At 42.5% G+C, this 19,945-nt stretch overlaps 2 protein-coding genes across 3 annotated transcripts in view; one reads left to right on the forward strand and one right to left on the reverse strand.

Moving 5' to 3' along the window:
• Window positions 1–6,240, reverse strand: part of MTHFD2L (methylenetetrahydrofolate dehydrogenase (NADP+ dependent) 2 like) — a 73,957-nt gene extending 67,717 nt beyond the window's left edge. Inside the window, exons 1-4 of the mRNA XM_056568337.1 lie at window positions 6,040–6,240; window positions 5,030–5,152; window positions 4,791–4,908; window positions 1,022–1,218 (exon numbers count right to left, since the gene is read on the reverse strand). Of these exons, the coding sequence (XP_056424312.1) occupies window positions 1,022–1,218; window positions 4,791–4,908; window positions 5,030–5,093 (379 nt within the window). The 5' untranslated portion in view covers window positions 5,094–5,152; window positions 6,040–6,240. The remainder of the gene's footprint in view (window positions 1–1,021; window positions 1,219–4,790; window positions 4,909–5,029; window positions 5,153–6,039) is intronic.
• Window positions 5,946–19,945, forward strand: part of USO1 (USO1 vesicle transport factor) — a 182,426-nt gene continuing 168,426 nt past the window's right edge. Inside the window, exon 1 of one of the 2 annotated variants that reach the window (XM_056568252.1) lies at window positions 5,946–5,979. The gene's annotated coding sequence lies outside the window, so the exon portion shown is untranslated. Of the gene's footprint in view, window positions 5,980–6,355; window positions 6,631–19,945 lie in introns of those variants that run through there. The other variant, XM_056568242.1, reaches the window with a different exon arrangement.

Genomic DNA, 19,945 nt, shown 5'->3' on the forward strand with positions numbered 1-19,945 from the left:
CACCTCAAGATGCAAAGAACACTGGGACAGGAACCCACGGCATAGTTTAGAGTTCCCATCAAACTTGTCTGGCAGAGACAAGCGGAGCCTGGAAGAGGTGCCTCGCTGAGGAAGAGGAGCTGGAGTTGACGGCTGTTGCTGAGAAGACAGGAGTTGCTGAAGCATGGCCGCCAACTGGGTCAGCTGTTGTCCTTGGTGTGCGACCACGGTGGTGAGGTCTGCGATACTTGGCAGTGGTACCTCAGCGGGATCCATGGCTGGATCTACTGTCAGGATCCGGACCGGAGTGCAGGGTATGCAGGGGTAGTGGATCCCCTGTGTCAGGGAGGTGATGACGTGGGCCGTACCAAGGGAATGGAGTCTAAGGGGTTACTGGTCTTCACCAGAGCCCGCCGCAAAGCAGGATGGATTTGCAGCGGCAGGTAACCCCCAGGTCGTTTCCCCTGGTAACGACTCAACCTCCCTGACAGCTGAGGCAGGCACGTACAAACGGTACAAAGGGATGAGACAGAGGCGAGGTCGGACGTAGCAGAAGGTCAGGGCAGGCGGCGGAGGTGCGTTGTCAATGGTAAAAGCAAGGTCAGGTACACAGGACTGGGAAACACAGGAAAGCTTTCTCAAGTGCATAAACAACAAGATCCGGCAGGGAACAGAAGGGGAAACAGACTTTTAAGCACATGGAACAGATGGAGCTGATTAGACAGATTGGACCAGGCACCAATTGGCGGTGCGCTGGCCCTTTAAATCTGAGAGCCCCGGTGCGCGCGTCCTAGAGAGCGGGGCCGCGCGCACCGGGACCCAACAGGAGATCGGGACAGGTGAGTGGGACGGGATGCGATCCGCGGACCAGCACGTCCCGCCAGGCGGATCGCATCCCCGCCGGCAGAGGAGCGTTTCCGGTCAGCGCTGCTGACCGAAGCGCTGCAGGGCGGAAGAAGCCGCGAGCGCTCCGGAGGAGGAGGGGGACCCGGAGCGCTCGGCGTAACAGTGTATAGTACTGTTTCATTGTTAATGTAATTACCTACAGTAGTTGCAGCTTTAATCTTGTTCTTCACATAGGTATGGCTTGCGGGATTGTCGCCAACTAGAATGACACTAAGATGGGGCCTTTTGTTCCCAAGTGATAGCCAGGATTCCACATCTCTCTGAACTTCTCTTTTTATTTCTTTGGCAAGTATATTTCCTGAGATAACATGTGCTTTGGACCTGTAAAATGTTCTGTAATTTAATAATAAAAAAAAAAAAAGTTAAAAGCAAACATAAGAAATAATATTTATCTAATATAAATAATAAAAACTATGTAAAAAGTAAAGTAAAAATGATTGAGCTGTTCTCCTAACTAGTCCATGTTAAATCAAAATAAAGGTGGTTTCATCTTGAAAAAAAAAAACAATTGTGTAAGCCATCTTTTACTTGCAAAAAGCCCAATAATTTTAAGAACAAATGATTGTGTTTAAAATGGTAAAAACATGTCTGACTTGACCTTGACACAAACATCTCTTTAGTGGCATAAAAAAATAAAAATGTTTAGCTCAAATGGAAAATTGCTAAAAAAGTGCTCAAATATGTACAGTATTGACTATTACAGCCAAAAATATAAATTTTATCTGACATATTTTGGAAATATTACAATTCATCACAGAATGCCTTTTGAGCCTGCGTATAAAGGTGTAAATAAAGTTGGGTAAAAAAAGATGAGGATGTGCGGAAAAAAATGAGGCCAAGCTGCTGAAGTGACATAGTTTAGTATGCCTCCTTCCTCCACTCCCTGTCCCCCCCCTGCTTTTAAAGCATACCTATTTTATCTCAGAAAAAAATTATGCTCATATATGTTACTCATTAGGTCATGCATATGCACGACATATCCTTTTTATGTGTCTAGCTTCTGTATTTGGCCTTCAAATCCCTCTGTTCAGCCCCCCCCCCCCCTCATTTTGACATCCACTGCTCAGGAAGAGGTGTGTCCGAGGCAAGCACTGAGCCCACCCTCGTTTAATATGCATTTACTTCTGCCCTGAGTCTGCTGTGCTGGGTCATCCAATCACTGCAGACTTCTCACAAATCCCCCTCTCTGTTTTCAGACAGGACAGGAGTGAGCACAGAAGAGTGCTAGTCCCACCCACACTGGATTTTGTCCCAGCCTTTGCTTCAGTTGGGACAAAGATGATGCTGCAGCCGGTCAGGATTGTGTTCTGGATGGTATTGGGATCTATAGTAGTCTTTTTTTTTTATCAACCATGATTTCTAGAAAGGTTCCTGTTTTGTCAAGATGTACAACATAATTTTTTTTTTTTATGACAGTGCCCATTCAAGCCGAGCCCTGTATTACAATTAGGAGGGGCAGGGAGGGAAGGGGGAATCCACTTCTTTAGAAACACACAGCAACCAACTATAATCTATGAGAGAACACCAGCAAAAGTTCAATTCTCTTGCAGCACCCCCAAAGGGGAAATGGAGTATTACATAGTTCTCTTGAGAATTATTGAGCTGTGCTTGTAATTCACAGACATGCAAGCAACAATTTTTGTATCATCTCTATTAACACAGAAATACCAAATACAGTATTTAAAAGTGGCTTGCCTATATTAGAGATCCCCTTTAAGGTACAATTCCTTCATCTAATTTTCTCTCTACTTGCATTGGACATCCCCTTACAACTATTGTGTAATCCATAATTGGCTAAATTTACCCACAAAAAGCAAAGGTCACAATGAAAACAATTATTTATATTATTCTGAAAGATATTGTGCTTCTCCCAGTGAACCCTATTTATTTTTTGGCCATGTCATGTTTCAGTAATGACTTCAATGATAGTGCTGGATTGGAAACATAATTCAAGTGGCAGAAGGGGGAATAAGATAAGCATGATCTAGTCTGGTTAGCTGGAGAACTATAATAGTTACATCTCCAATTGATTAATGGAGGTTTATATGGAAGAGGTCACATGGTCTTTATTCAAAGTTATATCTAGGGCATCCTTACACTGCAAACAAGAATTCGTATGCAGCTGACCTATCTCCTCAGTGGTGTTGGGGAGTCTATAGATTACACCGAAAATGATCTTTTCAGTGTTTACGTCCTTTTGTAATTCTACCCACAAGGATTCCACATTCTCAGAATCATCACACACTATGGCATCGTTCACACTGACTTTCATACCACTTCTAACATACAGACAGACTCCACCACCGTTCCTGTTGTGATTTTACCATCTGTATAAGGATAGTGACTTCTGATGATTATATAATTTATTATGATTATTACTGGATGAAATATATAATTATTACAAAAAAAAAATAGATGGAAAGACCATTCTGTATCATTACTGACATTCTGGCTGCACTAGAAATAAGATAGCAGTAATAAGCTGCAATGGAGCTGAAGTGCTAGCCAGAAATATAAGAGGCCAAATCTACCTAATTTAGCCAAGCAAGATCAAGCTTGACTGGCCATAAGATGATTGTATCACATGACATAAAATGGTTTGGTGAGCAACTAATATATACAATTCAGTGGTCCATACAGAATCTATATTGTGGTAATGACTATACTTGGTAGCCATACAATTTACTTACCACTTATGTGCAGTCTGGAGTACTTACACATTCTTATCATATACTGTCATGTCCATTCACTTTTGATTAAGTTGGCAATACTATTGTAGCATGGTAATGCTATTGTATATTGTTGTTGTAGATAGCATGTAATATGTATGTATATATATATATATATATATATATATATATATATATATGGCCCCTGTATCATCTCTATAGCCATAAAGGTCATGCTGCACTATATCCCATTAGTTTGGTGTAGATACGGAAACATACTACAAATAGCAATAAAACATGCAATGAAACAAAGAAATGGGTGTAAATGAAGGGGCTGCCATATGGAGATGCTGCGCTTTTTCTATGTCTTTAGCTCCGCAGTCATCATTTTAAACTAGTGGAGTGTGAAGGGGAAGCTGCAGCTGCAATAATCTATGACTCTAATCTATGACTGAAAGACAAAGCACTGTAATATAAAAAACACAAACAGAAAAACACACGCAGCATGCAACAGCAAATACATCATGGAAAAAGAAAAATGCACTTAGTGATATATATATATATATACATACATACACTATACTGTAATTTACATATTTTTAAACAATCAAGCAACAGCAAATACATCATGTAAAAAGAAAAATTCATTAAGTGATACATATATATATATATATATATATATATATATATATATATATATACACTATACTGTAATTTACATATTTTTATACAATTTAGCCTTTTTAATATTAATATATATTCTAAAGAACAACTGCAGGATTAAATAAAGCTAAACACAGGAAATACTGATATGTAAAAGCAACTTATAAGAAACATCATCTCTCTATATCTAAATAAACTATCAAGCATTGCATTAACAACCAAAAGAATAAAATGAAATAACCTTAATTATCTGCCTCATATACACCTCTAAAACTACAATATATGTGTGTTATATACTGTACTTATAAACTCAATGATAGCTCATATTCTCTGTTACCATTACAAAAACACATCTCAATTTTTATATTACATTATAAATAAAATAAGAATACTAATAATAAATAATAATAATGTACACATACAGAAAAGTATACAAAATTAAAGCAAACAAGAAACAAAATGTACATGTATCAAAGTGATCATTCCTTACATCAATTTTAGGTCAATCAATAGATAGATTTGCTTTATATATTACGTTGAATAATGTGTGTATGAGATTTGATATGTCCTCACCTTATACATCCTCCGCCTATGCAGAAACCTCTTTCCCAGTTGGTCATGTTGGATTTTGCAGTTCCATATATTGTCCTCTGTATGATATAAAGGCTGCTTATTATAGAGGCCATTAGCTCTGTGTGCAATGATAGGATATACAGTGAAGAAGAGCATGAAGGAGTAAAAGATAGTCCAGATTATATCCCCTGCAGCAGCAATACCCTTGTGAGCATCATTGGCAGTACAATGAATGGTACCTTCAAGGACCACGGGCTGATGAAGAATAAAGGAAATCACTGAGTGAAGACTCCACCTCTCCATCCCAGGGATTGGATGATGAGTATACCTGTACAGAGACTAAGCGCAGCCATCCAGATTGACTGGAAGATAGTTTTTATATATGCATAGTAAACATTGATGTTAATGGGAATCTATAAGTCAGGAAAAAAACATATAAACTTATTTATTGTAAACATTGCCACAATTTATTATTAACATTGTGGTGTTTTTTATTTTTTACGTTTTCCAAGTTGCAATATAAAAAAAAAAAAAAAATGAACATTAGAGTTTTGCACTAGACTGACGTTGTCTTTTTTTTTTTTTTGCTTAAAGGGGTATTCTGAGAATTTTTTTTTATTTGACAATGCTACAGGAGCTGTAAAGTTAGTACAGTTCATAATATAGTGTCTGTACCTGTGTGTGACGGTTTTCTCACAATTCTTCTGTGATTTTCACCCCACTATTTATTTTTAACAGCGTACAAAATGACTGTTGTCTCAGATTTTTCCCAGCTTGCAATGCGGCCGAGACCTGACTCACTAGTCAGCTGATGACAGGGAGCCTGTCTGCTTCAATGGGTGGAGGGATCAATCTGCAACTAATGCAACAGCTGGAGGCACCCTGATTGAAAACCACAGGTCTGCAGCTCATTTATGTTTCAATGGGTGGGGTGGCTGATGTGTGGGAAGGAGGAAAATAGAATTGTGGGATTTTTAGTAAAAAAAAGAAAAATCAAACAGGAAATACAAGTTCATAAAAAGCTAGCTACAGTGTAATGGTAATCTCACAACATAACCATTTAGCCCCAAGACAAGCGCAGATCCTTCCCAAGCATGTGCATTACTGTCTGCCAGGTACGTACTAAAATCACCTTATGGTGGATAACCCCTTTAAGCTGGGCCAGCAAAGCAGTCTTCACATTATTATTGTAAGGCAATGATATCATAAAAATGTAACAAAAACATTACACTATTGACCAGTGTCATACATAGAAGAAAGTGGGTTCAAAGATCAAAATGTGCCTCCTCTTATGGTGCTTGTTGTGTCACTCTGGACATAAGACCCTGTATATTTTACACTCTTAAGCCTCTCCATGTGCCACTTTTACTTTCTGCCTTATTTGCTGATAATACAGTTTGTTGTAACTGGGGCATGCAGTCTCTATTTGCCTGTTGTCAGTGCCAAGGGCATATATATCATAGAGCAGTGGTCTCAAACTGTGGGCCTTCAGATGTTGAAAAAAAACTTCAACTCCCAGCATGCCCGGACAGCCGTTGGCAGCAGCCAACGGCTGTCCGGGCATGCTGGGAGTTGAAGTATTCGAACATCTGGAGGGCCTCACTTTGACACCACTGCTCTATGGTATATATGCCCTTGGCACTGGCAACAGGCTAATAGAGACTGCATGCCCCAGCTACAACATACTGATCCCATTAACGTGATCAACAAAGCTACAGAAAAGGACTTGCAAAAGAAACACACTTCAGTTCTCCTCTGGCATCAATGGTTGTCCCTATAACTGTTTTCCCCATAAGTGGCTGGAAATCCCTACATCTATTAGGAAGAAAATGTATTGAGGGTCAGTAAAGGATCAGTGAGAACTTGTGAACTTAAAAGATCAATTGATATAAATGATCAATTGTTTAAAACAGGTTTTTCTGTTAAGCATAGTTTTAAGAATTTTTTGAACTGTTTTCTTTAAAAAATGTTACTATCTATAAACAGGGATCAGGAAAAAGCAAATATAACAAACAAATTCTTCTCCGCTGTATTCACCGAGGAAAATGAAATGCCAGGTGAAATACAGCGAGATAAGGTAAACTCCCCAATACAGGTCACCTGTTTACCCCAGGAAGAAGTACAGTGCCACCTACAAAAAATCAAAATAGACAAATCACCAGGTCCAGATGGCATTCACCCCCGTGTTTCTAAAGGAATTAAGTAATGTAATAGACAGACCCCTATTTTTAATATTCAGGGACTCTATAGGGACAGGGACTGTTCCCCAGGACTGGAGCATGGCAAATGTGGTGCCAATATTTAAAAAGGGGTCAAAAGGTGACCCCGGGAATTATAGACCTGCTAGTTTAACCTCCGTTGTATGTAAATTGTTTCAGGGTTTTCTAAGAGAGGCTATTTTGGAGAATCTTGATAAAAATAAAAGTATGATCCCCATATCAGCATGGATTTGTGAGGGATCGGTCCTGTCAAACTAACCTGATCAGCTTTTATGAGGAGGTGAGCTCCAGACTGGACCAGGGGGAATCGCTGGATGTTGTATATCTGGATTTTTCCAAAGCAGTTGATACGGTGCCACATAAAAGGTTGGTGCATAAAATGAGAGGGATTGGGCTGGGGGAAAATGTGTGTAATGGGTAAGAAACTGGCTCAGTGATAGGAAACAGAGGGTGGTTATTAATGGTATGCATTCTGACTGGTTGACTGTTACTAGTGGGTTTGTCTTGGGTCCTGATCTATTGACTATATATTCATTAATTATCTTGTAGAGGGGATGTATAGTAAAGTAGCAATCTTTGCAGATGATACTAAACTTTGTAAAGTGGTAAACACAATAGAGGACAGTGCACTATTACAAATAGATCTGGATAGGTTGGAGGTTTGGGCTAAGAAGTGGCAGATGAGGTTCAACATTGATAAATGTAAGGTAATGCACATGGGGAAGAAAAATACGGGCTGGGATTATGTATTAAAGGGGAGAATACTTGGGACGACTGATGTGGAAAAGGACTTGGGAGTCTTAGTTAATAGTAAATTTAACTGTAGTGACCAGTGTGGGGCAGCTGCTGCCAAGGCTAATAAAATCATGGGGTGCATCAATAGGGCATAGATGCCCACAACAAGGAAATCATTCTACCGCTGTACAAATCACTAGTCAGACCTCACATGGAATACTGTGTACAGTACTGGGCACCAGTGTACAAGAAAGATATAGTGGAGCTGGAGAGGGTTCAAAGACAGGCAACCAGGGTAATACAGGGAATGGGAGGACTACAGTACCCAGAAAGATTAGCAGAATTGGTGTTATTTAGTTTAGAAAAAAAGAAGGCTTAGGGGCGACCTAATAACTATGTATAAATATACAAACAAGAAAAAAAAGCGTTTGAAGGATTACCAAAAATTTAACTTTATTGATGAAAAATAAAATTACTTAAAATACATACAAAAAGGGGGGTTTCCTGAAAACCAGGATGGGAGAGACTAAACCAGTACAACACTGGAACAGAAGTAAGGGCTTACAAGATATCAAAGTAGTGTTGGCTTACATAGTAACAGTGCAAGTGAACACATAAAAATACATAAAATAGTGACAGAAAAAAAACATAATATTGCACAATATAAATACCAAGTGGCTGGAGAAGTAATAGATCGTGGGCCCTTACTGCCCGACATTTTGCCAGGGGACTGGCTTCTTCCAGAAAGATTATCAGAACTGGGGTTATTTAGTTTAGAAAAAAGAAGGCTTAGGGGCGACCTAATAACTATGTATAAATATATCAGGGGACAGTACAGAGATCTCTCCCATGATCTATTTATACCCAGGACTGTATCTATAAAAAGGGGGCATCCTCTACGTCTAGAGAAAAGAAGGTTTCTACACCAGCACAGACGGGGGTTCTTTACTGTAAGTGCAACGAGACTGTGGAATTCTCTCCCAGAGGAGAATAATAACTAGAGATGAGCTAATTGAATCTGACAAAATCGAATTCGTTCCGAATTTCATGAGAAATTCGATTCGGACCAAATCCGAACTTCGACTCGATTTGAAATAACAAATTGCTTCATTAGCGATACCCCTGCGATCATCCTGTATAAAAATAGATGCGAGCAGCTTTCTCCTGTACTCGCATCTCTGCAATAGATAGGATGATCACAGGGGGTGTCAGGAGTGCTGTGATCTGTCCTCAACTGCAGGTACTACTGCTCCCAACATGGAGCACACTCTGCTCCATGCTTGGAGCTGTAGTACCTGCATTAATAGACAGATTGCAGCGGGTGATACTGACACCCGATGCGATTGTCCTGTGTAATGTGTAGATACGAGCGGCCGGCTGCTCTTCTCGGGTCCCACTGTAGTATGAGTATATGCTGTGTGTGTATATATATATATATATATATATATATATATACCATTATTCATATTTCCCGCAGAGAGCTGTGAGTGGCTGGAACCATCTGGCCAAGCTCTCTGCGGGAAATATGAATAAGTGATGCAAATTCTATTCACATCACTGGCCGCCCTGAGTATAGTGCAGAGATGAGTGCAGGAAAAAGCCGCTCCATCTCTGCAATAGAAAGGACACCTACTGTGATCTGTCTATTGGTACAGGTACTACAGCTCCCATCATGGAACAGTCTGTTCCAAGCTGGGAGTAGTACTACCTAAAAAATGTAATAAGATTAGAAAAAAAAAAGTGAAACACACATACACACACCCTTTATTAAACACAATATTAAAATACATTACTAATAAAAAAAATATATAATTTTTACATTTAAATGGCCCCTTTCTAAATTTTTATTATTGTCGGCTACATTTCTAGGTCCCTGCCCGACCACATAAATTGATCCCTGTTTAAAAATCACATTAACATTTTTTTCTTTGGTGGCTTTATAACTTTTTATACACCCAAGAATGGAGTCTACATTTTAGGGAGTATTCATTCGTTATTAAACATCCATTTTCTGTATTGTATAATAACGGATGAAATAACGGGTGTTAACTGCTGAATAATGTCTGTCCAAATAACGGGCATATTCATCCGTTATAACATCCCGCAGCCGGGACTACTACTACTCCTACTACTACTCTCGGTGGCTGGAGAGGCTACATTAGTGCTTGTACTACTACCCCCATCATGGAACAGAGTCTGTTCCATGATAGGGGTTGTAGTACATGGGCTGAGGGATTGAGCGCACCAGGTCTCACTTCTGAGACCCGATGCGATCAGAAGTTATTAACCCCTTAAGGACGCAGGACGTAAATGTACGTCCTGGTGCAGTTGTACTTAACGCACCAGGACGTACATTTACGTCCTGTGCATAACCGCGGGCATCGGAGCGATGCCCGTGTCATGCGCGGCTGATTCCTGCTGCTGATCGCTACAATACAGATCCCGGCATCTGCGGCAGTGCACGATTTGAATGAATGATCGGATCGCCCACAGTGCTGCTGCAGGGATCCGATCATTCAGAACGCCGCACGGAGGTCCCCTCACCTTCCTCCGTCCGGCTCCCGGCGTCTCCTGCTCTGGTCTGAGATCGAGCAGACCAGAGCAGAAGATAGCCGATAACACTGATCTGTTCTATGTCCTATACATAGAACAGATCAGTATTAGCAATCATGGTATTGCTATGATTAGTCCCCTATGGGGACTATTCAAGTGTAAAAAAAAAATGTAAAAAAATGTAAAAGTAAAAGTAAAGTGAAAAATCCCCTCCCCCAATAAAAAAGTAAAACGTCCGGTTTTTCCTATTTTACCCCCAAAAAGCGTAAAAAATACATTTTATAGACATATTTGGTATCGCCGCGTGCGTAAATGTCCCAACTATTAAAATAAAATGTTAATGATCCCGTACGGTGAACGGCGGGAACGGGAAAAAAAAAGTCCAAAATTGCTACTTTTTTAATACATTTTATTAAAAAAAATTATAAAAAATGTATTAAAAGTTTTTTATATGCAAATGTGGTATCAAAAAAAAGAACAGATCATGGCGGAAAAAATGAGCCCCCATACCGCCGCTTATACGGAAAAATAAAAAAGTTAGAGGTCATCAAAATAAAGGGATTATAAACGTACTAATTTGGTTAAAAAGTTTGTGATTTTTTTTAAGCGCAACAATAATAGAAAAGTATGTAATAATGGGTATAATGTTAATCGTATTGACCCTCAGAATAAAGAACACACGTCATTTTGACCATAAATTGTACGGCGTGAAAACGAAACCTTCCAAAATTAGCAAAATTGCGTTTTTCGTTTTAATTTCCTCACAAAAATAGTGTTTTTTGGTTGTGCCATACATTTTATGATATAATGAGTTATGTCACTACAAAGGACAACTGGTCGCGCAAAAAAACAAGCCCTATACTAGTCTGTGGATGAAAATATAAAAGAGTTATGATTTTTAGAAGGCGAGGAGGAAAAAATGAAAACGTAAAAATTAAATTATCTGAGTCCTTAAGGCCAAAATGGGCTGAGTCCTTAAGGGGTTAAACAGGGGAGCGGCGGCATGCTCCCCTCCCCTGCGATGTATTTTTACTTTCACTTTTAAATCACCCATTCAGGGCTCCCGGAAGGGTTTTTAAACTACTTATTTGACCCCCAAATGTATGCTCCCCGTGCATATTTATAATAATTAATTGGCCCCAGTGTGTTTGTATGTGTGATTTACTTTTTTCCCTCTATTTTTATTTTTTAGGTAGTACTACTACTCCCAGTATGGAACAGACTGCTCCATGATAGGAGCTGTAGTACCTGTACAAATAGACAGATCACAGCAGGTATCACTCCTGACACCCGATGCGATCATCCTAACTATTGCAGAGATGGCTTTCTCCTGCACTCACATCTCTGCACTACTATACTCTGCCTGGCCAGTGATGTGAATAGATGGTTCCAGCCACTCACAGCTCTCTGCGGGAAATATGAATAATAGGTATATATACACGGCATATACTCATACTACAGTGGAACCAGAGAAGAGCCGGACTCATCTATACATTATACAGGACGATTGCATCGGGTGTCAGAAGTAACACCCGCAGCGATCTGTCTATTAATGCAGGTACTACAGCTCCCAGAATGGAGCAGAGTGTGCTCCATGTTGGGAGCAGTAGTACCTGCAGTAAAGGACAGATCACTACTGACACCCGATGCGATCGTCCTATCTAAATGCAAGAAAGCCGCCCGCATCTATACATTATACAGGACGATTGCAGCGGGTGTCAGGAGTGACACCTGGGGTGATTTGTCTATTAGCACAGCTACTACTACTCCCATCATGGAACAGTCTGTTCCATGCTGGGAGTAGTAGTACTACCTAAAAAAAATTAAAAAATAGAGAACAAAAGTGAAACACACACACTTTATTAAACACATCATTAGAATACATTACTAATAAAAATTCGACGAGAATTTATTCGGATCGAATCGAATTCGCTCATCTCTGATAATAACATTACATATTAAGGATTATAGATCTATAGGTACAGAAGGTTGATCCAGGGATTTATTCTGACTGCCATATTTGGAGTCGGGAAGGAATTTTTACCTCTAGTATGAGGGTTATTTGCCTTCCTCTGGATCAGCTCAGTAGGGACTCATAAGGGTTATAGGTTGAACTTGTCTTTTTTCAACCTAATGAACTATGTTACTATGTTATGAACATGTTACTATATTTTATAGTAAGCCTGATATCTTGCAATTTCCATTCTGGACACTAGGACTAAAACTAAGATAAGACTTCCTGTTCTGTACAGACCATTTCCCTGTAATGCCTTTCTTTTAAGGAGCAGAGTGAACGGAATCAGTAGAGAGATAACACTGGATCCACCACCATTTATAACAGAACTCAGCATCCCCTCTCCTTTTAGAATGATCTCTAAAAAGGTCACAGAGAATTTCCAGTAGCATCTCCAATTCAATTATATGGAACAGGTCCTGCCTGGTGTTGTATATGTCCATGGGACTTGCTGTGAAGCATATCACTGAATGCTGTTAAAAACAGTTGAGAAGAGATGGCAGCCCCCATAATAATGAACAAGAAAATGAAAAAAAAATTACAATGAGAAAAAAAAAAATAACTCAGTATCTGGATCTAATCAGGCAAAACAGAAATCTAGGTGACACATTCTCTTTATAGATTATGGGGGATATTTATCAAAACCAGTGCAGAGGAAAAGTTGACCAGTTGCCCATAGCATATAGAAAAAATGATAGAACCTTAGAATGCACTAGGGTGTAAGTATGTGAAAAAACGGAGGCTCCACTCCATATCAAACAGCAATCATCAATAGAAAAAATCCCACTTGAACATTAGGTACATTTCTTAATGCTTTTCCTTTAGTATTTCATTTTCATAGTAGAAACATAGATCCACAGATCTCCATAATCATGTTCATGAATAAACACAAAAAATATCACCCAAAGTGCTCACTAGACACGCTCGGCAGTCCTCATTCAGCAGCCGGAGTAGCTTCACCCTTTCTCGGGCATCCCGTTGCTGACCTCACGAAGGGGTAGACAGGTGAGTAGTTGCCGGAAAGGGTGAAGCTACTCCGGCTGCTGAACGAGGACTGTCGAGCGTGTCTAGTGAGCACTTTGGGTGATATTTTTTGTGTTTATTCATGAACATGATTATGGAGATCTGTGGATCTATGTTTCTTCTATGAAAATGAAATACTAAAAGGAAAAGCATTAAGAAATGTACCTAATGGTCAAGTGGGATTTTTTTCTATTGATGATTGCAGTTGCCCATAACAACCAATCTGATTGCTTTGTTCTCGAGAAAATGAAAGAAGTGATCTGATAGGTTGCTATGGGCAACTGCTCACTGTAAAACAGACAATATCTTTCAATATGATTAACACAATACATGCTTTCCGATTATTGTCATTTTTTGACAAAGTCAGTATGCTTATAATTGTCCTATTCCGACTGTATCAGGGCTTTGCACCATGATCTGTTGTTTTTGTCTGTGACTTTTGTTTTGATGGGCCTTAATGATTATTTTCTTTTTTTCAGATATATGATGTGACCAAAATGTTTTTTTTTTTACATTTTCACTATTCATTGTGTGTGGTCATAACATATTTTAATAGTTTGGACATTTACACACATGGCAATATCAAATATGTTGTTTTTTTTATTAATGGGAAAAAGGGAGTAATTCAAATCTCTTTTTTTATGGCGACAGCTTTTTTTAAATTTATTTCGTTTACACTTTTTTGAGCCCCCATTGGGGACTATTATATGCAGTAATTGGATAGAATGTACTGATCAGTACTATTGGTCATCTTCTAGTACAGCCTACCTAGGCAGACTGTCCAAGAAGATGAGCGACCCTGCGGCATGTAGAAAGAGAAGACACCTCCGGCTGCCATTTGAACTCATCGGACCGCCACGATTGCACTGCAAGTCTGATGAGCCCCCTGCACCAAAAGGCATCTGTCATTCTCTCTATAGATGCCATGATCTGCATGGATTATGGTATCTAGAGGATAAATGGCATGATCGCTAATGTCTGCCACTAGTTTTAAGATAGCAGCTGCTATTTGCTCGCTTTAAAGCTATGCCATAAATTTCTGTGCTGTGTACAAAGTACCAGCCTAAGCACCGATTATTCATGGCACATGTCCCCTAGAGGTTAATGACCAAGCAATGTTGTTAGGGAAATCCCAAAATACATCAGTATACAAAAAGTTTTTATTTTTTAACCTTTTAGTATGTATACTTGCTTGTATTAGCTAGAGGGTAATACAGTGGTCCCTCAACATACAATGGTAATCCGTTCCAAATGGACCATCGTTTATTGAAACCATTGTATGTTGAGGGATCCGTGCAATGTAAAGTATAGGACAGTGGTCTCCAACCTGCGGACCTCCAGATGTTGCAAAACTACAACACCCAGCATGCCCGGACAGCCAACGGCTGTCCGGGCATGCTGGGAGTTGTAGTTTTGCAACATCTGGAGGTCCGCAGGTTGGAGACCACTGGTATTGGAGGTTACACTCACGTGTCCTCCCTGCTCCGGACCGCCACCGCTGTCCTGGATGTCGCCTTCCATCTCTGTCGCCGCGTCCCCAGGGTGTCCCCGACGCTCCGGCAAGGCCTTTGCTTCCCCGGCATCCTCGCTCTCCATCGCCGCCATCACATCGCTACGCACGCCGCTCCTATTGGATGACGGGACGGCGTGCGCAGTGATGTGATGACGACGATGGAGAGCGCCAACGATGCAGGGGATCCCGAAGAGGACGCGCCGGAGCCCCAAGGACAGGTAAGTGATCGTCAGCGGACCACACGGGGCACAGTAAACGGCTATCCGGTGGCAGCTGAAGCAGTCTGCGCTGCCGGATAGCCGTTTATGCAATGGTTCCGACATACAAAAGCATCGTATGTTGATGCTGCCTTCAACATGCGATGGCCTCTGAGAGGCCATCGTATGTTGAAATGATCGTATGTCGGGGCCATCGTAGGTCGGGGGGTCACTGTATATAGTTTATTCAAGATTGCTGGTTCATTTTACTACACAGACATAACCTATCCTATAGGTGAGCAAAGCAGGTTTCATTATGACAGAGCACAGGACTGAGGTCAGCCACTCTCCTTGCTTTGCCTGTCACTAACTAGCATGTTACACTTTACTATAATAGTATAAATGTAGGCTGCTGGATGCAAAATTACTCTACAAACTTGATATTGTACCACCTAGCAAAGGCAGAAAATAAACACTGAATGCTATATGTGAACTGCCAGTCACACATCCTACTGCATGTAGCAGTGTTGGGGCTGATGCAGTGCTTCCACTGATCACTGTCGGTCAGAAGAGGTTCAGCCGCCAATGGCAGGGAAATGGGTAGCATGTGGGAAGCTTTCTTTCTTTTGCCTCCAGTAGCAGACTCTGAATATGTAGCCAGTTTGGGCACACAGATGAAATTTCTTCTTACTCTAACCATCTGTGCAATGAAACATAGATAAGATAGATAAGAGCCATTTGGCCAATCTAGTCTGCCTGATATTCTGAATATTATCAATAGTCCTTGCCCCTACCTTATATGAAGGATAGCCTTATACGTATCTCTATCTTATATGAAAGATAGCCTTATGACTATCATATGCATGGTAAGGGATTGTCCAGGATTAAAAAAACAGGCCTAATTTCTTTCACAGACTGCTCACTGTCTGTCTCCACTTTGGGTGTGGTATTACAACTTGGTTCCATTCACCTCAATGGAACTTAGCTGCAGAACCACACCCAACCTTGAGACAGACAGGGAGCGGTCTTTGAAATAAATCTCTCTGTTTTTCAATTCCTGGATAAGCCTTTAAACTCCTTCAATGTATTTGTAGTACCACTTATAAAGGAAGGCTATTCCATGCGTCCACTACTCCCTCAGTAAAGTAATACTTCCTGATACTACTGCATAAACCTCTAAATTAAAATTATATCCTCTTGTGGTAGTTTTTATTCTTTTAAATATGCTCTCCTCCTTTATCGTGTTAATTCCCTTGATGTACCGTATTTATCGGCGTATAACACGCACTTTTTAGGCTAAAATTTTTAACCTAAAGTCTGTGTGCGTGTTATACGCTGATACACCCCCAGGAAAGGCAGGGGGAGAGAGGCCGTCGCTGCCTGCTTCTCTCCCCCTGCCTTTCCTGGGGTCTAGAGCGCTGCTGTCGGCCCTTTTCACCCCCTGGTTATCGACAGCCAGGGGGAGAGAAGGGGCAGCGGCACCCATTGCCGGCGCCGCTGCCCCGTTGCCTCCCCCCATCCCCGGTGGCATAATTACCTGAGTCGGGTCCGCGCTGCTCCAGGCCTCCGTCGTGCGTCCCCGGCGTCATTGCTATGCGCTGAACGGCGCGGCCGTGCATAGCAACGACGCTGGGGACGCACGACGGAGGCCTGGAGCAGCGCGGACCCGACTCAGGTAATTATGCCACCGGGGATGGGGGGAGGCAACGGGGCAGCGGTGCCGGCAATGGGTGCCGCTGCCCCTTCTCTCCCCCTGGCTGTCAGCGCCGCTTCTCTCCCCCTGGCTATCGGCGCCGGCACCGATAGTCAGGGGGACAGAACGGGCAGCGGCGCCGATAACCAGGGGGTGAGAAGGGCCGGCAGCAGGGCTCTAGACCCCAGGAAAGGCAGGGGGAGAGAAGCGGGCAGCGACGGCCTCTCTCCCCCTGCCTTTCCTGGGGGTATATCGGGGTATACACGCGCACATACGCACCCTCATTTTATCATGGATATTTGGGTAAAAAACTTTTTTTACCCAAATATCCTTGGTAAAATGAGGGTGTGTGTTATAGGCCGGTGCGTGGTATACCCCGATAAATACGGTATTTAAAAGTCTCTATCATATCCCCTCTGCCTCTTCTTTCTTCCAAGCTATACATGTTAAGGTCCTTTAACCTTTCCTGGTAAGTTTTATCCTGCAATCATGTACTAGTTTAGTAGCTCTTCTCTGAACTCTCTCCAAAATATGTATATCCTTCTGGAGATATGGCCTCCAGTACTTTGCACAATACTCCAAGTGAGGTCTCACCAGTGTTCTGTACAGCGGCATCACCACTTCTCTCTTTCTACTGCTTATACCTCTCCCTATACATCCAATAATTCTGCTAGCATTTCCTTCTGCTCTATTACATTGTCTTCCTGCCTTTAAAGGGGTACTCCCCTGGAAAAAAAAATTTTTATCAACTGGTGCCAGAAAGTTAAACAGATTTGTAAATTACTTCTATTAAAGAAAATTTAATCCTTCCAGTACTTATTAGCTGCTTTATGCTCAACAGGAAGTTCTTTTCTTTATGAATTCCCTTTTTGTCTGACCACAGTGCTCTCTGCTGATATCTCTGTCCATTTTAGGAACTGTCTGGAGCAGGATAAGTTTGCTATGAGAATTTTCTCCTGCTCTGGACAGTTCCTGAAATAGACAGAGGTGTCAGCAGAGAGCACTGTGGTCAGAAAGAAAGGAAGTTTAAAAATAAAAGCACTTCCTAATAGAAGTAATTTACAATTATTTTTAAATCAACTGGCGCTAGAAAGTTAAACAGATTTGTAAATTACTTCTATTAGGAAGTTCTTTTATTTTTACATTTCCTTTCTGTCAGACCACAGTGCTCTCTGCTGACACCTCTGTTCATTTCAGGAACTGTTCAGAGCAGGAGAAAATTCCCATAGCAAACTTCTCCTGCTCCAGACTGTTCCTAAAATGGACAGATGTATCAGTAGAGAGCATTGTGGTCAGACAGAAAGGGAATTCATAAAGAAAAGAACTTCCTAATAGAAGTAATTTACAAATCTGTTTAACTTTCTGGCACCAGTTGATAAAAAAAATAATGTTTTCCAGTGGAGTACCCCTCTAAGCCTTCTGAAATAATGACCCATGTTACGCCTAGCGCTCCGGGTCCCCGCTCCTCCCCGGAGCGCGTACGGCGTCTCTCTCTCCGCAGCGCCCCGGTCGGTCCCGCTGACCGGGAGCGCTGCACTGTCATGGCCATCGGGGATGCGATTCGCACAGCGGGACGCGCCCGCTCGCGAATCGCATCCCAGGTCACTTACCCGTTCCCGTCCCCTGCTGTCATGTGCTGGCGCGCGCGGCTCCGCTCTCTAGGGCGCGCGCGCGCCAGCTCCCTGAGACTTAAAGGGCCAGTGCACCAATGATTGGTGCCTGGCCCAATTAGCTTAATTGGTTTCCATCTGCTCCCTGCCTTTATCTGACCTCCTCCCATGCACTCCCTTGCCGGATCTTGTTGCCTTGTGCCAGTGAAAGCATTTTGTGTGTCCAAAGCCTGTGTACCAGTACTTCTGCCATCCACCCTGACTACGAACCTTGCCGCCTGCCCTCGACCATCTGCTACGTCCGACCTTGCTTCTGTCTACTCCCTTGTACCGCGCCTATCTTCAGCAGCCAGAGAGGTTGAGCCGTTGCTAGTGGATACGACCTGGTCACTACCGCCGCAGCAAGTCCATCCCGCTTTGCGGCGGGCTCTGGTGAAAACCAGTAGTGACTTAGAACCGGTCCACTAGCACGGTCCACGCCAATCCCTCTCTGGCACAGAGGATCCACCTCCTGCCAGCCGGCATCGTGACAGTAGATCCGGCCATGGATCCCGCTGAAGTTCATCTGCCTGTTGTCGCCGACCTCCCCACACTGGTCGCCCAGCAAGCCCGACAGATTGCCCAACAAGATCACCAGCTGTCGTACTTGACCACCATGACTCAGCAACTCCAGTCGCAGCTACAGCAGATTCAGTCTCAGCTACAGCAGCAGCAACCATCTCCTCCGCCAGCTCCTGCACCTCTTCCGCAGCGAGTGGCCACTCCTAGCCTCCGCCTGTCCTTGCCGGACAAATTTAATGGGGACTCTAAGTTTTGCCGTGGCTTTCTTTCGCAATGTTCCCTGCATTTGGAGATGATGTCGGATCAGTTTCCTACTGAAAGGTCTAAGGTGGCTTTCGTAGTCAGCCTTCTGTCTGGAAAAGCCCTGTCATGGGCCACACCGCTCTGGGACCGCAATGACCCCGTCACTGCCTCTGTACACTCCTTCTTCTCGGAAATTCGAAGTGTCTTTGAGGAACCTGCCCGAGCCTCTTCTGCTGAGACTGCCCTGTTGAACCTGGTCCAGGGTAATTCTTCCGTTGGCGAGTACGCCATACAATTCCGTACTCTTGCTTCTGAACTTTCCTGGAATAATGAGGCCCTCTGCGCGACCTTTAAAAAAGGCCTATCCAGCAACATTAAGGATGTTCTGGCCGCACGAGATACTCCTACCAACCTGCATGAACTCATTCATCTAGCCACTCGCATTGACATGCGTTTTTCTGAGAGGCATCAAGAGCTCCGCCAGGAAAAAGACTTAGATCTCTGGACACCTCTCCCACAGTCTCCATTGCAATCTGCGCCTAGGCCTCCCGCCGAGGAGGCCATGCAAGTGGATCGGTCTCGCCTGACCCTGGAAGAGAGGAATCGCCGTAAGGAAGAGAATCTTTGTCTGTACTGTGCCAGTACCGAACATTTTTTGGTGGATTGCCCCATCCGTCCTCCACGTCTGGGAAACGCACGCTCGCACCCAGCTCTCGTGGGTGTGGCGTCTCTTGATGCTAAGTCGGCTTCTCCACGTCTCACGGTGCCTGTACGGATTTCTTCTTCAGCCAGCT

This window comes from Hyla sarda, chromosome 1, assembly GCF_029499605.1.
Source record: "Hyla sarda isolate aHylSar1 chromosome 1, aHylSar1.hap1, whole genome shotgun sequence".
Lineage (NCBI taxonomy): Eukaryota > Metazoa > Chordata > Amphibia > Anura > Hylidae > Hyla > Hyla sarda.